Source organism: Pteronotus mesoamericanus, unplaced genomic scaffold (assembly GCF_021234165.1).
Source record: "Pteronotus mesoamericanus isolate MK-2021 breed Mesoamerican mustached bat unplaced genomic scaffold, CSHL_Meso_final contig_591, whole genome shotgun sequence".
In the NCBI taxonomy this organism is placed as follows: Eukaryota; Metazoa; Chordata; class Mammalia; order Chiroptera; family Mormoopidae; genus Pteronotus; species Pteronotus mesoamericanus.
The window spans coordinates 2,090,264-2,107,606 of NW_026555208.1; the positions used below are offsets into that span (position 1 = coordinate 2,090,264).

Genomic DNA, 17,343 nt, shown 5'->3' on the forward strand with positions numbered 1-17,343 from the left:
TTAGGATTTCAACATATGAATTTGGTTGGAAGGGAGGTACATTCAATGTTTTCCTCTCAAGGTGCTGCATATCTCTGCCCTGTCTTCTCTTTTCATTGCCGCCTAATTTCTTGAGTTGTCTTACGGTCTTTTGCACCTCTCAAGACATTGCTCTGTCAGAGGTCAACAGTGAACACTCTAATTCCCAGTGGCCAAAAATACTCATTAAACCACTACTCTGGAACCTGGCCAATATTAGGTTCTGACAATACAAAAATTATCTAGTGTCTGTCCCCCAAGAATTCACAATCTACTGAGGGAGATAGACATAAATTGATGTTTTTAACATCCTCTTTCCCTAGATTTTGAGACACCAGTGTTCTAGATGTAGTCCTTCTTTTACTGTCCTAGGAGGGCTTCTCTTTCTGTCTGGTCTTTGCATGCTGGCTCTATCCTAGGCCCATATTTTTCTCTTACTCTGTATTTTTTGGTTGGAAATTTCATCTAGTCCAATTGCTTCCATTCCTAAGTATGTGTGTGACTCTCACATCTGTATTGTTAGCTTACACGTAGCCTCTAACTAAGTTCACACAACTGTTACATATATTTTCTGTTCACAAGATAGGTCCTTACCACAAATAGTATGTTTTCAACAAAGTTCATCATAGTAATCTCAGATCTGCTTCTCCTCTGCTATTGTGTTAATGGAATGATTCTTTGAGAATGGAATTACTTCACCTAAGCAGAAACCTGGTGTCATACTTGACTCAACTTCTTCATTTTCCTCATGTAATCACACACAATATCTGATCTATCTCCTCTAGTGCTGTCTAATCTGTCAGTTTCTACCTACCCGGCCTCTGGCCTAGTCTAATCTTCAATCAGCTCCTCTTGAATTTCTAAACTAGGCTTCCATTTGGTGTCTTTACTTCTAGTCTTTCCCTCTAACCCATCTTCCAGTCTGATGCAAGAGTGATCTTTCTGAAATGTAAATCTGGTCCCTTTTCTCTCCATTTAAAAATCCTTCAGTGGCTTCCTCTGGTCTTCAGGATAAAATCCAAGCATTTTTATCATGTCTTACTGGCCCCTTTGCAACCTGATCTTGCTTGGCTTTCCTGCTTCATTTCCTCTACTTCTTCCTCAAATACTAAATCCCAGCTGTATCACATTACTTGCTTGGACTTTCTCAACCACTACATATGGCTTCACAATTCAGTGCACTTATACCTGCAGCTCTTGCTGCCTGGAATACCCTCATAGCTGACTTCTCTCTCCCCTGCTTGGTGAATAACCACTTTCTTCAAGATTCAGCCATAGCATTGCTTCCTCTGAAGTTCTTCATCGACCTCCTCCTTTCTTGGTACTCCGGTAAGCCTTATACACACCACTTTCACACTACCTGTCTACTGTGTCATATTTGTTTATGCTCTGTCCTTCCAATTGGCCTGTTGAGTCCTTGAAAGGGCACCCTGTAATCTCTATCTTAGCAAAGTGCCTTGATTGGAAAAGGAATATATTTGCTGACTATTAATTTTTTGAGTGCCTTTTATGTACAAGGAAGACACTGCACTAGGTACTATAATGAATTTTGCAGGTTTTCTTTCCTCTAGAATGCAATTTCTCAGTCTCCTTCCTAGATTCTGTATCCTGTCATCCCCTAATGCCTGACCTCAGGCTCCTTTCCCTCTACATATACACTGAGTCACCTCATTCATTTCCTTAGCTTTAATTGCTGACAACTCCCAAATCTGCTCTCCCAGAAAAGAATTTTTTCCCAAGCTCCAGATGCTCCCAGGTACCTCAAACTCAGCAGATACAAAACTGAACTACTTTACTTTTATCCTCTGGGATAAAAAGATAACTGTGAGAAAGTTTCTGAGACAATTTTAAGGGAAAACAATTAGAAATTATGTCAGGACAATGACATTAAGTTTTCCTTAACATCCCTAGGTACAGCCTTTGTATTTTCATTGCTTTGAAGTGAACAATAGTAAAGCTTTAATGCTGTGCTACACAGTGGTGTGCCAATGTATATGTGAAGCCACAGTGTTACTAAGGTTCATTTCCCTAGAGCACCAATTTTGACAGGTGTATGTGTGTGTGTGTAATGTATAATATTTAAATACTAAGAACTGAAAAACCAATTTTTATATTGTGGAACATAATGCAAATTGTCAGAAAAGTTTTAACTCCTTTCCTCAAAATACAGGCACACCATTTCTACTATTAGAGAATCTCAAGTATAACTATGAAATTCATGTCCCAGAGTTAGAGACATGAGTTACAATATGCCTGTGTGTATAAGGGCATGGAGAGGAAAGAAAGCCTTAAAGAGTAGTCAGTAGTGAACAATGGGAAATCAGCATTGCAGGAAGTTCTTTTTCAGATGAAGAGGAAACTAGGGAAGGGAGGAGTTAGTGAGATTTACTTACTAAACTAGGCTGAAGAACTTTAATTGCATTGATACAGTCAGTATTTTTAGAGGCCTATTTTGTCCCACATTCTCTACCAGATGGCACAAGAGTGAAGCATTTTGCCTAACCTCAAAGAGTCCACTATCTAGTGAAGTGCGTACAGCATGAAATTGGACCACTGGAAAAGTGCCTAGCTTTATTTAGGGAATTCAGTGGATAGTTCCCGAAAGACCCATCATTTCAGCTTTTGGCTAAGTCTTAGAAAATGTACAGGTATTTTCTGTCCTTAGGTTGATGAGAAAGATTTCGGGGAACAGGAATATGAAATGTGTGGGAAATGAATTAGGTACATGCTTACATTCTTGACAGTCATAATGAGCACAAAAGTCTCCGGGGAGGAAGCCCATTTCTTTAGCCTTGGTATACTCAGCAATGTAGCTTAGCACTGTCCCTGCACACGATATTGTTTATTGTTTTGTAAAGCTCAACCAGAGAGTTGAATATGTCATAACATGTAGTTTACTCCTCTTCTTTTAATAAATTTATATTGAGCACCTATTATGAACCTGATCCTTTGGTAGGAAGAGTTATCCAGGTGAATGAGTTCTGGTTTCTAGCTTCCAGAGCTCAGTCAGTTGAGTGAAGGAAATCAGTCAAGCAGACAGGGATTTGTGATATAACATGATGAAAGCTTTGGTAGGTGTATACCTTGAGGACTATACCTGCCCACAGGAAGGGACCTAGCCCCATTTGGAAGGTAAAGTGTAATTTGGAGGCCTCAAGCCACTTCTGAGCAGATATGACAAGTAGGAAGTAAATTAAAAAACAGCAAGCATTATAGTAGAGGCAACATCGTGCACAAAGGTATGTGTTCAGACAGTAACAAGTAGTTTCCTATGAAAAATGGAGGCAAACAATGGCAGATAAGGCTGAGAGGTAGCTGCAACCAGACCAGAGGCCTTTGTGTCATGATACAAGTCTGGATTTTATCCCAAAGGCAACAGTGAGTTACTATAATGCTGGTTGTGATCAGTGTTTTTTCAGAAACAGTTGAAATCCATTAGTGAGCTGTAAAATTAATTTAGTGAATTGGGACCAGCACTTTTTGTTAAAAAAAAATTACAGAGAGGGGGAGAAAGGGAGAGAAACATCGTTGTGCAAGAGGATCACTGATAGGTTGCCACTCACAGGTTCCCAACTGGGGACCTGGTCCACAACCCAGGCATGTGCCCTGACAGGCGTTCAAACCAGCAACCTTTTGCTTTGAGGGGGTGACGCCCAACCCACTGAGCCACGCCAGTCAGGGTGGGACAAGTATATTTTAAAAAGTAACTAGGAAAGAGTAGAAATATTAGTGTGCTTATTTGTAAACATCTTGTGATGCTTTTGAGTTACATATGTGAATATTGTGTTCTGAGGGAAAATGTTTTTTATCTGTAGATCACAGAATTTTTTTTTTTTCCTGAGAAATACTGAAGTTTCAACAGAAATCAGTTTATGCCTGTCCATCACTGAACCGTCAATAGTAAGGGGATAGAAATACTATGACTGCTTTATAGTACCAGCAATCTGGGATAGATGTTTGGGAACCAACCCACTCTAGGCAACTGTTAATACAGTGTGGTGAATTTAAAGGATTATTTAAACATTGTAGTGAGCCTCGGTTCACAAAGTAATGAACTTAGGTGTGTGAATGGTCAGAAGAGCCACCCAGGAGATGCCATGTTTGTGTACAAGGTAGGTAGGTAAAAGAGGGAGGAGGGCTTTCTGAGTAGAAGAGACTGCATAAACCAAAGGTGGCAAGGGGAGCTGTGCAGAGGGAAACAATCAAAATAAGGACATCCATGTTTCTGGAACATAAAATTAGAGGCAAAGGAAGTAGCTGCAACAGTGGGTGGATGCCTGGTTACTGAGAGGAGTCATGATATGGAATATGATCTCCTTTCCTACAGGGAAAAAGCCACAGATTATCAAACCTAAAATTAAGGTATCAGAGTTCTGTGGCGCCGCCTGCAGTGTGGAGAGGCAAGTTGCATCAATCCAGGATAGAGATGCCTGGAATTTCACACAAGGGAGAGATGTGACTACAGATTTTAGAAACATTGTGGGAATAAATTCAACATGAGTTGTTAATGACTTTTGGTTAGTGCAAGAAAACAGTCCCTGGCTTTTGTAACTGTCTTCCCTGGGTAATGGGCTTACACTGTGTCATTGATCTGTTGAGGCTAGAATTCATTATTTTTTTGAGGAAAACGGGTACAACTTAACCTTGCAGTAAAAAACTGGAGTCTGAGACCCTCTGAAAGTGAAGAGAGAATTCCAGTGCATCTGGGCATCTCTTGGGGGTTTGAAGTTTGTTAAAGAGGTGCCTAGATGGACTTGAGGGCATATTCCAACTGGGCTGAAAAATTATTTACAGGCTAGATCAGTGAAGTCGGTAGTACAGTGTCTGGCACAAATACCACCACCTTTTTATTACAAAATCCTAAGCATGTAATTCTGTAACATAGTATCACTCTCAAGCATACCATATGGCATTTTAGACAAAATGTTCAAATGAAAACTATAAATTATTACACTCATATTATTACCCAACCAACCACACTCAGTAGCCGTTACTTCTGCTGGATTTCCTGTGTTGTCCCTGAGCCTTCAATAAATATTCTAGGATTCATGTACTCTTATTTGGGCCAAAATATTAAAGGGGATGAAGTGTCCTTTGAGGCTGCTGTGGTGTCAGTGGTGGGTCATTAGATTGTGAGCTCCTTGAAGGGAGAGGTTCTCCATATCCCTAGTATCCCTAGTCTCTAGCCCAGAGCCTGACATATGGGAAACACTTGATAAAGACTATCCCTAGTGCCTAACTTGATGATGGGTACTAGCACATGCTTTGTAAGTACTTAGGAAACTACTGAAAGCTCTAAAGGGGGATGTATTTCTAGGGCTAAGAGGAAAAGCTATGAGTCAGCCATAATCCATCTATTGCCACTACTACTTAAAGATGAGGTTTTAAGATCAAGAAAAGTACTTTCTCTTGAGTCAGGAATGGGTCTGAGTTGTCTAGCTGAGGTGAATGTTCATGCCAAAAAGACAGGAAGGGTTGAATTTTTGGGCAGAAGCGTTCAGAGTTACCAGTTTATTTAATAAATGCTTTTAAGTGTCTAGTATATCACTCAACATAATGTGAGGTTTTCTGGTAATAATGTATGGACAAATTGCAGCACAAGGAGAGATAGAGAACCTTGCTGGGAGTAGACGAGTATCAGAGTAGAAGAGATACAGTGAAACATCACCAGAATAGCTGTCACTGAAGCTATATCCTAGACCCATGACTTCTATACCTTTACTCTTACTATCTCAGACAATGGATGGGTTTAGGCCCAATACACTCAGAAGGTCTAGCCTAAAATGTCTCCTTTCCACCGTATTGGGGGTAGGGGAACTGTTAGGACCTGCTATCAAGCAGTTAGGCCTGGGTCACAGCACCAAATCTTCTAAACTACCACCCTAATCAAGCCTCTGAGCCTTGAGTGATGGGCAGCCTGCCTGGGCCAAGTTTGGCTTCACAGTAATTAATGGATATAAAGGAACTTCCTACTTCTCATATGCCCTGCCTATTCTTAAGCCGGATTTCCCTTTTTTGAGTTCCCAGAGAGGCCCAGATTTGACAATAAAAAAAAATTTCCAGGAAATTCCCAGCAAGCTGAACTTCCTAATTCTCCTCCCACTTCAACCTGCTCTTTCACTCCACTCTCCCCTCCCACCCCACTCCCACTCCAAGAGGAAGGAGGTTATCCTGGAGTCCAATATCCTTTGTTGAATGCTTACACTCCATCGGCCAGGACAGGAGTACTTCTGAGTTCTCAGGCCTTCTTCTTTGCCCATTCAGGGCTTAAGGGGAACACACGAGGGTAATATGAGACCCTGCTTAGAAACAGAGGAATGGTTGCCATGTTCCTCGGAGGTTCTTAGCACACCAGATTCTATGGAAGTTTCACTTCTAGATGTTCATTCTCCAGTCCTTGTCAAGACCATATTTTGCTGTGTATAATGTACACTTTTTGGCTCAAATTTTTGAGGGAAAAATAAGGATGTGCATTATACATGGGTAGTACTAATTCCATATCTATATAAATGTTAATTTTTTAATTTATGCTTATGTGTTAAAAGTGTAACTCAAAAAGGAAGTAACAATAGCTGTATGCAAAATACCCTGTAAATACAATAATTGGTTTTGTTACTAAATATAAATAAATGAATGAATGAATGAATGAATTAAAAGGATTTCTTTCCTGAAAGTTTGGGCCAAAAACGTGGGGCACATTATACACAGTGAAATATGGTAATTTTTCTCTGAGACCCCAGGGGCTCCTCTATGCTAGATGTCATAACTCAACCACATTTGGGGCCAGTTTGGAATTATAGGGTATATGCCCCATGTAAACCGACATTCAGAAAAACAAAACTGTGCTATCCAAATAAAACCCAGATTTAGGAGCCAGAAACATATGCCATGAATTTACTATCCCATGGAAAATGATCATTTGTATAGTTCTCATTCTCAGAAATCTCAAGGGGAGGAAAATAAAAATCAGTTTACATATATTCACATAAGGAATTTTATCTGTTGTGCAAAGAGAGGGTTATCTGGCTCTTCAGCATGTTCTGGGCTCCATTAAGACTGTCCATTTCACAACTGTAGCTCCAGTTCTTCTTAGAGATTAAGAGATCCGAACATTTATAATAATAGGCACTGATGAGAGCTACACACCCCTTGGCTCCAGTTAAATCCCTGGTGTTTGAGGTGTGTGGGAGCTGTGGATCCTTGCTTCCTGGTCCTGCTGCAGCCCCAGAAGTAGCTGGTTTAGGAGTGTAAGGTTGCTGTCCCTGCGAGGCAGGGGCAGGGGTGGGAGGCAGTTCCCTTTATACTCGATCACTGCCATCTTGGCCCGATCCTGCTTATTCCGATTTGGGATCTGAAGCATTCTCGTGTAGTCCCCATTCTGACCTTGGTACCGAGGGGCCAGTACTTGAAACAGCTTTGGGATCAGGTCTTTCTCCTAGAGGGGTAGAGTTATGCAGAAGAGAGCAGAGTCAGGCACCACCGCAGAGACATTTAGCTTTTAGCACTCCCAAAATTAGGGTCTCCAAACACACACAGCCACATCTCCCCCACCATCTAATATGGTAGAGTCAAAGTTAAATAGAGAGTTCAGATGTGCAAATTCGGAATCCCATCGAATTCAACCTACTTAAGGCACATGCTTCTAATTTAGAGTTTCTCCATACGTGAGTGCCTTAGCTTAGTTCTTCCTAGTCCCCCTCTCTGTGACAACCCCCGTCCCCCACCCTCCCCCGGGACCAAAGGATGAAATTTGGTGTCAGGCAGGATGCACTTACTGTGAGCCAGAAGTCAGCCATGCGCATGGCTCGTTCGTTGGTGTCTCCCATTTTCCCATAGTCGATGAGCTGCGAGGACAGAACATCACTGATCCAACTCGAACAGGAAACACAGCACAAATCTTACTCCTCTAATGCTAGACTGCAGCCCATTCATTCCACTAGCCAAGCTTCGCTCAAATTCAAGCCACCACTAACCTCGCAGCCCTAACCAGTGTTCCATTTGAGGGGCCGGAGGACTGGGCTCAGCTCACGATACCTGAGGATTCGGACTTTAGGTAGGGCTTACTAGGGCGGTCTCACTCCATTCCCAAGTTCAGCCGGGCCCCGCCCCCTCAGCCCAGACCCGCGCGGCGGGCCAGAGCGTCCCGCCTCTGACCTTCTCAGCATAGCCCCTCATCTCGTCCACGCGCGCCCATGGCGCCTCGATGCGTTCGTGTCGCACTAGTCCCGTAAGCAAGTTCCGCAACAGGTGAATGCGGGACTCGGGACCAAGGCCCAGGCGGCGGAATACGCGGCCATGGGAGATAGCAGCAGCAACCGACAACCGCATTTCCCCCCTTCGCTCCGACACCGAGACGCCGGAACGGGAAACTCAATAGGGAAACTGCGCAGATGCGGCTCCGAGAGAACGCATGCGCTCTACCTGAGTGCGTGTTCACGTGTTTGCGCATGAGCATCAGAGCCTGCTTCGTTGGCAAGGGCGGAGAAGGGATGTTGACCTCTTCCAGAGGAGGCGAGCCAGGCCTGGTTCAAGGGCCGAGTGCGCTCTTGTCAGCTGGGAAACAAACGCCCCCTAGTGAGGGATCAGCCGGCCGTCGTGGTTCTCTAGTGCCTCATCAGGCTCCTGCTGTGTTGAGTAGAGTGTTCAAGAGGGAAGCTCCGCCGTGGATCCTGCTAGGAAAGGGAGTATCTGAGGGGAAAGACGCCGAGAGGGGGAGCGCTCCTGTAGGTTGGGGGCACTGCCCCTCCTAAATGGTGGTGGGCAGGTGTGTAGGACACCCGGAGGGCGTCAGTTTTGACAATTATTTTTAGTAGTAATGATGAAATGAAGAATAGCAATCATGTTCAGTTAAGAAAGGCAGATGGTGAAAATTCTCTGTTGTTGAGGTAAATACATGTAATTATCCCAGTTAAACAAAAATACTGCCCTCAGAGCAAAAGTAATGGATTAATACTTCTAAATTACATCAATGTATATTTTAAAGGGAGAACACATACCTACGAATATATGTGTTAAAGAAAAATACAATAACTTGATAGATTCTGCTTTGGAGACTTAATGTCTGCATTCATTTATGTCAAAATTTCTCTTTGCTATGGGTTGAACTGTGGTTCCCATCACGTCCCATAAAGTATATGTTAAGTCCTAACCCCCCACTGCCAACCTCTTCCACCTCCCTTCCAGTACCTCAGAATGTGGCCTCATTTGGAAGTAGGGTCACTGCAGATGCAATTAGTTAAGGTAAGATCATACTGGAATAGGCTGGGCATCTAAATGACTGATGTCCTTAAAAAAAAGAGCTGAGATGGAGAGATAGAGAGGGACACACTGAGTGAGGACAGTGTGTGAAGATGGACACACACAGGGAGAACCCATGTGATCAAGAAGGCAGAAATCTGAGGTGGCTGCAAGCCAAGGATTGTAAAGGATTTCTAGCAAACACTGGAGCCTAAGAAAAAGTCATGGAACAGATCTTTCACTACACCCTTTAAAGAACGTATGACTCAGCCAGCACATTGGAGCCATGAGACAATATGTTTTATTTGTTTTATGCTGCCCAGTTTGTGGCAGTTTTTAACAGAAGCACTAGGAAAGTAATGCACTCATTTTCACATACTCATGTTCAATAGCTAGCATACTTAGAATCTGTCACTGTCTTCACTCATAGGTGACCAGAGAACACTTCTTAATTTTAATTTTGAAAAGTTTCTTCATTTGAAGTAATAGATAATAGATAACATATAATTAGGAAGAATTTTTTTTTTAAAGATTTTATTTACTTTTAGAGAAGGGAAGGGAGGGAGAAAGAAAGGGAGAGAAACATCAATGTGTGGCTGCATCTCACAAACCCCCTACTGGGGACCTGGCTTGCAACCCAGGCATGTGGCCTACCTACACTAGGAACTGAACTGGCGACCCTTTGGTTTGCATGCTGGTGCTCAATCCACTAAGATATACCAGCTGGGGCTAATTAGGAAAAATCTTAAACATGGATATGTTGGAAGAGATTTATACAAATCACACTTCATAATGAATTCCAGAAATTATAATACTGTGTTTTTTTTTCTTTGTGTAAGATTTGGGATCAAATCTTACAGCTTTCAATGATCTCCACAATTGAAAATTCACCATAAATTTCTATTGGTAAACATTTCTGGGATTTCTGGTCAAGATGGAGACATAGGCAGACATGGCTTGCTTCTTGGCACAACCACATCAAAATGACAAGTAAAAGATAGAACAGCCGTCACTTAGAACCATCAGAAATCAAGTTGAATAGAAGTCTGACAACTATGGAATTAAAGAAACCACATCCATGCAGACTGGTAGGAAGGGCATAGATGCAGAATGGGCTGGTCTCTCATGCACATGTAGGGGATAAAAATTCGGGAGGGATCTCTCAGGTGAGGAGTCCCAGCCCCACACCAGGCCCCTCAGACCAGGGTTCCAGTGCCAGGAGGCTAACTCCCCACAGCTTCTGGTTAGAAAAACCAGCAGGATTGAATCAGTGGAAGAGATTTCTGGAGCCCCAAGCAGTTCCTCTTAAAGAATCCACATATGGATTCACCTTCTCAGACTCACTCCCTCTGAGCTCTAGCACTGGAATAGTAGCTTGAAAGGTTCCAGTGGCATACAGGAAGGAACTGAAGTATCTGGCATCAAGGTGAGCAGATGCTGTTGTCCCTTTTGTAAACCTTCCCCCAGTAGAGCTGGCAAACTGGTGCCATGTCTGAGACTCCATCAATCTGGCTAACACTGTTTGATCTGCCTTGGAGATCTCCAGAGACTCCATCTCACCCAAATTACGGGCCCACCCAAGCTGCTTTTCCATATGAATGGCTGGCCTAGGCTTGTGTTTCACCACTTCCTAAATCCTATCAAACAAGCAATAGCTGGCCTCAGTGAGCCAAGTGCATGGCACTAGAAGCAGCCAGCCTAGATTCACAGCATGGCTTTGCCCGGGAATCTCCAAACTCAACATATGTAGCAGCTATCTCAGAAGCTTTATAGCTTAGGCAGGTGGCCCCAAGCAAAACATAGGTGGGGGCTCACCTTGGCCTGTACCCCCAGGGAAACCCCAGGGCCAGTGTACCAGTGGACAGCTACAGACCACATCAAAGCATTATCACCCAGCCTCTGCACAGCTGATCTTCCACGGAGGGCGGATGTTGGTGGTAAGTGGTCATAGCCAATCCTTGCAGCTGACTGGCCTGGGTAAATCCCTCACATTGACCTGTCAACAGCAACCAAGGCTCACCTACAAGTGGAGGGTGTACTCAGCCCACACAAAGGGTGCACCTTGGTAGGAGAGGCTGTGCCACTGGACCCTACAGGACACTTACGACATTAGGCCATACTCTGAAGACATGGAGTCAAAGCAGCTCTACCTAACGCATAGAAACAAACACAGGGAGGCTGCCAAAATGAGGACACAAAGAAACATGGCCCCCAGAAAGAAGAAAGAAACATGGCCTAAGTGGACCAAAACTCCACAAAAAGAGCAAAACAAAATGGAGACAAGCAATCTATCTGATGCAGAGTTCAAAACACTGGCTATAAGGATGCTCAAGGAACTTAGCAAGGACTTCAACAGCATAGAAAAGATCCAGTCAGAAACAAAGGATACACCAATGAAATAAAGAACAATTTATAGGGAAACAACAGTAGAGTGGATGAAGCCAAGAATCAAATCAATGATTTGGAACGTAAGGAAGAAAGAAATAACCAATGAGAACAAGAAGAAGAAAAATGGGTCCAAAAAAATGAGGACAGTATAAACAGCCTCTGGGCCAACTTCAAGAGGTCCAACATTTGTGTCATAGGGGTGCCAGAAAGAGAAGAGAAAGAGCAAGAAACTGGAAATATATTTGAAAAAATAACAAAGTAAAGTTTCCCTAATTTGGTGAAGGAACTAGACATGTAAGTCCTGGAAGCACAGAGCGTCTGAAACAAGAGGGATGCAAAGAGGCCCACTCCAAGACACATCATAATTAAAATGCCAAAAGTTAAAGACAAAGAGGAAAATCTTAAAAGCAGCAAGAGAAAAAAGTTAGTTACCTACAGGGTAGTTCCCACAAGACGCAGTTGATTTCTCAAAAGAAACTTTGTAAACTAGAAGGGATTAGCAGGAAATATTCAAAGTCAGGAAAAGCAGGGACCTACAGCCAAGACTGGTCTACCCAGCAAAGGTATTATTTAGAATCGAAGGGCAGATGAAGAGCTTCCCAGACAAAAAACTGAAGGAGTTCATCAGCAATAAACCATTATTATGTGAAATGTTAAAGGGACTTGTTTAAGAAAAAGATCAAAACTATGAAAAATAAAATGGCAAAAATATATAGCTATCTACAATTGAATCTAAAAAACAAACTCAGCGAACAAGAACAGAGACAGAATCATGGATACAGAGAGCGTTTTGAAGGTTGCCAGATGTGAGAGGGGTGTGGGGGAATGGTTGAAGAGGTGAGGGGATTAAGAAGTACAAATAGGTAGTTACAGAATAGCCATGAGGATGTAAAATACAGTATAGGAGATGGAGTAGCCAAAGAACTTACTCACATGACCCATGGACATGAACAATGGTGGGGGTATTGCCTGAGGGAGCGGGGAAGTGCTGGGTGGAGGGGGCCAAATGTAGAAAAATCAGGATAACTGTAATAGCATAATCAATAAAACATAATTTTAAGAAACTTTTCTGAAGATCTTTCACAAAGGTTGGGGAGTATTAACATTGCCACTGACATTATTTGATCCATTGCTTTAGAGGCAATGGCCACTTGGTGAAAATGTACAGGATCAAACATCACCCTTCTTTCTTATTTATTCATTTTTGGCCATATAAGACCATCATCTCTTGTCTGGTTTGACTGTCTTCAAAATTTTATTCTTTTTTTAATATCATTTTCTTTACATTTTGCATAGTTAATTCTGGGTTCCTCCAGAATTTCTATGGACTGGTGTTCAAGGAAGAATTTTAAAACTTGTTGTTTAAGTGTATGTTGTTCAAGGCTTATTTTGGCTGTTTTCTCACTTCATCTGAAACTTCACCTTACTAAAAAAAGATAAGTCAGGAAAGAATAATCTCATATAACTAAGATTGTTTATTTTAAATTTACTGCTATAATAGCAGGGCTATGTTCTCCCACAAGGACTTGAGTCAGAAAATGCACCAGATATGAGTTTAAATGATTGTTAATTTTTATGAATTTACTGTGGAAAGTAATATATATAGCTGAATTTGATTGTGTATCTGATAATTCTGCCAATTAACTCCCATGTAGAATGAAATATTTCTTAGCAGATTAGTTTTAAAAAGTGATAATATGAAGACCACATATATAGGAATTGTTTAGAACTTGGGCTAACAAAAGATTTTTGTGTGAGGGTTATTGTATCACTAACACTGCTAACATTGTTGTGCACGGTGATAAGAATCCAATTGACTTTTAGTTTTACTACTACTTTTAAGTTGTTTACAGATGTTTCGCCTCCTTGTGCTTGCATCAGGGCAGACTGCTTTCTTCTTCTGACCCTTGGTATCCTGTGGCTCTGAATGTCCTTCTGAGCCCCCAGGGAATATACTCAGGTGGATCTGACTGTTCTGGATGAGTCAAGAATTGGAGTAACCCTGACAAAAGTCTAGATTGAGCCTCTGAGGAGGTGTTGGTAGTGACTATTATTCTGGCAGAAGTGAGGAAAGTGGTCCCAAGCAATGTTCTGGGAGGCATGTAAAGAAGAAAGACCCCAGCCTGTAGAAAAATATTGTACATAAAATGTCATAGCCTCTGCAGGGAGAAAGGAGTTGGATCTATTTATACTACTGCAGAGAACTCCTGTGTGATGTTGTGCTATAATAAAAAATGTAAATTTGTTCTTATATCCTGGTTCCTGGCACAGAGTCCATAAAACCCTTGGAATAATATCCTCAGCAATAGGGATAAAAGAGAATTTTTTTTTTGTTATTAATAAAAAATCCATTTTAACCATACCTGAGTTTATGCTGATGAGGTGACTCTTGGAGGATGGAGACTGATTACCAGAGGAAATAACCATATGATTAGAGTGATTAGGGGGTTGGAGCTCTCAGCACTCCCCTACCCCTACTTCCGTGAGAGGGGTTGGAGGTTAACATCATCACCAATGATCAATGATTTAATCAATTGTGCTTTCATAAAAATGCTAAACAGCAGGTTTTGGAGAATTTCTGAGTTGATGAGCACATTGAGGTACTAGAAGGTTTAGTATGCCCAGAGAGGGCATGGAAGCTCTGTAGCCCTTCTTACATACTTTGCCCTATGCATCTCTTCCATTTGGCTGTTATTGAGTTATATCCTTTAGATAAACCAGAAACAGTAAGTAAAGCACTTGACTGCTACTTTTGCAAATTATCAAACTTGAAGAAAGGATCATGTGAACCCCCAATATATAACTGGTTGTTTAGAAGCATAGGTTGGCTTCTGAAGTAGGGGATTAAGCTCTTGACCTATAAGGTAGCACTAATTCCAGGTATTAGTGGTAGAATTGATTTTTAGGACACCTAGTTGGTGTCTGCAGAGAATTAAATAATTGCTTGGTGTGGGAAAACTACATGTTTGGTGTCAGAAGTGTTGTAAGTAGAGAAATAAGCTCCTTTTTCTTTCTTTTTTTTTTTTTTTACCCTGAATAACTGCATCTTATTGTGCAGAAGCCTCCATGAAGCAGTGACCTGGAAGCCAGGACAGGGAACTCAGCAAGTGTTCAGTCAGGGATTTAGTGGCGATGGTGGGAAGCAACTGTCAATTAGACCTCAATCCAAGTTTTGGTCCTATTCCTGAAATCATGAAGGTCTAGAAATATAGGGATGGGCTCCTTCTTGATATATGTCTCTCTCTCTCTCTCTCTCTCTCTCTCTCCACACACACACACACCCCCCCACACTTGTCTACATACATATCTATATATACACCTACATCTATCTATCTATATAAATATAAATTACTCTCAGGTAAGGGTCTCGAAACCTCTCTTGATCCAATGTCCTAAGGGACAGATTAGACAGAGATAGAGCCTGTCTCTGGTATCAGATGGAATTATGATCATATCAGGCTCAGTTAAAATGAGTTTTGCACAATTGGAATCATTACTAGAATATCGAAGATAACAGTAAATTAAACACATCCCGAATGGAAACAAGAAACCTTGTAAGTGGTTGAATTTAGGAAAATAAGTTCCTGATATATATGCAACTAAAGTTGAGATGATCCAGGGCTCTAGAGGGGATTGGAGTTTAGATAGAAATCAGCATAACCTTCTATGGTGATGTTTCCCTCTGGAAATGATGACTGGCTATTTCCAACTTGGCTTATGTCCTTGATGTGGTGTTCTTTTCTTTCCTTGCTTCATTTCCTAGTATTATTAATGCGATGAGCTGTCTGCTGCTGAGATTATAGGTCTTTCAAGGTCAGAGAAGGACTCTGACTCATGTATCGCATCTTCTCTCCCTCTCTTTCACCTCCAACCTAGTGCCGTGCTTTTTTGTGCTAAAGTCTTTCCCTACAGGTTTGTTAAAAAAAAATTAAATTTGAATACTTTTTTTGTGTGTGTCCCTTGATGATTTCACTTTTACTTACAATTGTTTATCCTCTCTCTAGGCAGGAAAAGGCAAGGAAACAGATTTTCCCCTAGAGCCTCCAAAAGGAATGCAGCCCTGAGAATAATTTGTGTTTAGTCCCATAAGATCCAATTTTGGACTTCACACCTTCTGAAATGTAAGGGAAATCTATTGTTTTAAACTACCGGTGCTATGGTAATTTGTTATAGCAGCAATAGGAAACTAACAGTGGGTTTCACATTGTACCTGTCAGAGTACAATAAACATAATAGGTGCTCTGTGAACGTGCATTAAATGAATGATCTAGCTTCCAGAATGTCTCATTCTTAATTATGATGAGGGGATTTTAGAAATAAACAAGGATATTTCTGTGAGAATTCCAGACCAGTATCATGTGCTGTGACCAGGCAGTTTTTCTCCAGATCAGGCAGTTTTCTTTTAGTCTCTCTTCCTTTAATCTTCAAACCTTCTTAAACTTTCCAGGCAAAACAGTCTGTATATTAAGTGAAAAGAGTACAGTCTTTGTAGTCATCAGACTGCACAAAGTTTGGAATGAGGGTATGAATGAAGATGTCGTGGTTAGGACTTTTCCTTAGTTCCTGAGAGGCATTCATTTGTCAAGAGGGAGATTAAAATTCTTTATAAAGGAAATGTTTGAAGAAAAAGCCTGAGGTAATGTTAATCATTGTATTCAAGATGGATTTGTCCATGCTTCAAGTTGACTCAGTCACAGAAATTTAGCACATCATGGTCAGGTAGAAAGTGGTCCTGGGTTTTTTGTTTGCTGTGAACCCAGTGGGCTACCACAGGCCTACCACAGCAGACTACTCAGCTGTCAAGTAGTGTGGCAATAAACTCAGGGGTTGTACAGGCAGCAGAATCCTTGGATTAGCATTAACAACACAGGAACATTCTCCCTTCCAAAATCCAAAATTCTAGACCCAAGTTTACTAGTCAATTCAGCAGTGGTATCCTGCAGTATGGTGAACCATTCAGTGCACAAAGGAGAGTGCTCAAGAGACCAGCAGGTGGCAGCCACCACAACAGAAAAACGCTTTTAAATGCAAGGAAATTGCAGGAGCACACTTTTCCCACCATGCTTTGGGGAGAGGAGCAGGGAAAGGAGAGGCTGTCTGGGTGATTATGACTTATTTTTTCTAACAGAGACTAAATACTTCCTAAAAGAATATTTAAATTATCAAATTGAATTAAATTTAAACTAGATTGAGACTTTTAATTTTTTTCTCCTGCTTACCAGTGGATGGGATTTGGAAGGGATATTGGATTCTAGACTAAAATACATCATCTGACTTCTAGGGTGCCCTTCTGCAAGGTCATTCAGACTTCTTCTTGAATGAGCTTTCCAGAAGAAGAAAAAAAGGCATCAGAGAAGTATTTACCTTTCTCTCTTCCTCTCTCCCTCTCTTTTCCCCTCCATTTTCTTGTCTCTCTTTGAGTTTAGAGAGTTGAGATGGAGTTTGAACTTGCATCTATAGCTCACTTGCTTGTATGTGATTCTGCTTTCTCACGTTTCAGGAGAATGGTCTCCAGACAGGAAGGTTTCCAATAAATACATTCATTTAGCAAAATTTTGCTGAAAATTCAGTGCCTATCGGGCCCTGTGATAAATACAGTGAATATGAAGAAGAAAAGGCTGGCCTTCACTTACACACAGGGAGCAGGGGAAATAGGTGTTTAAATAAATGGGTGTTATAAATAACCATTTAAAGAAAAAG

General features: G+C 41.5%; 1 protein-coding gene across 1 annotated transcript; it reads right to left on the bottom strand.

Annotated features, from left to right (window-relative positions):
* Positions 1-6,883: 6,883 nt before the first annotated feature.
* On the bottom strand, positions 6,884-8,406 carry MRPL17 (mitochondrial ribosomal protein L17). Its single transcript, XM_054580595.1, has 3 exons — positions 8,173-8,406; positions 7,794-7,862; positions 6,884-7,453 (listed from the first exon to the last, which is right to left on the bottom strand). The coding sequence occupies exons 1-3, from the start codon at positions 8,344-8,346 to the stop codon at positions 7,178-7,180; spliced, it is 519 nt and encodes a 172-aa protein (XP_054436570.1). The 5' UTR covers positions 8,347-8,406; the 3' UTR covers positions 6,884-7,177.
* Between the last annotated feature and the right edge of the window lie 8,937 nt (positions 8,407-17,343).

What these genes read in the sequence shown, in the direction of transcription:
- MRPL17 (XM_054580595.1), bottom strand. Translation starts at nt 8,346, where the DNA reads ATGCGGTTGTCGGTTGCTGCTGCTATCTCCCATGGCCGCGTATTCCGC. An exon ending in TGAGGGGCTATGCTGAGAAG is followed by an intron (nt 7,863 to 8,172) that starts GTCAGAGGCGGG and finishes CTGTCCTCGCAG; the next exon opens with CTCATCGACTATGGGAAAAT. An exon ending in TGGCTGACTTCTGGCTCACA is followed by an intron (nt 7,454 to 7,793) that starts GTAAGTGCATCC and finishes CTACCCCTCTAG; the next exon opens with GAGAAAGACCTGATCCCAAA.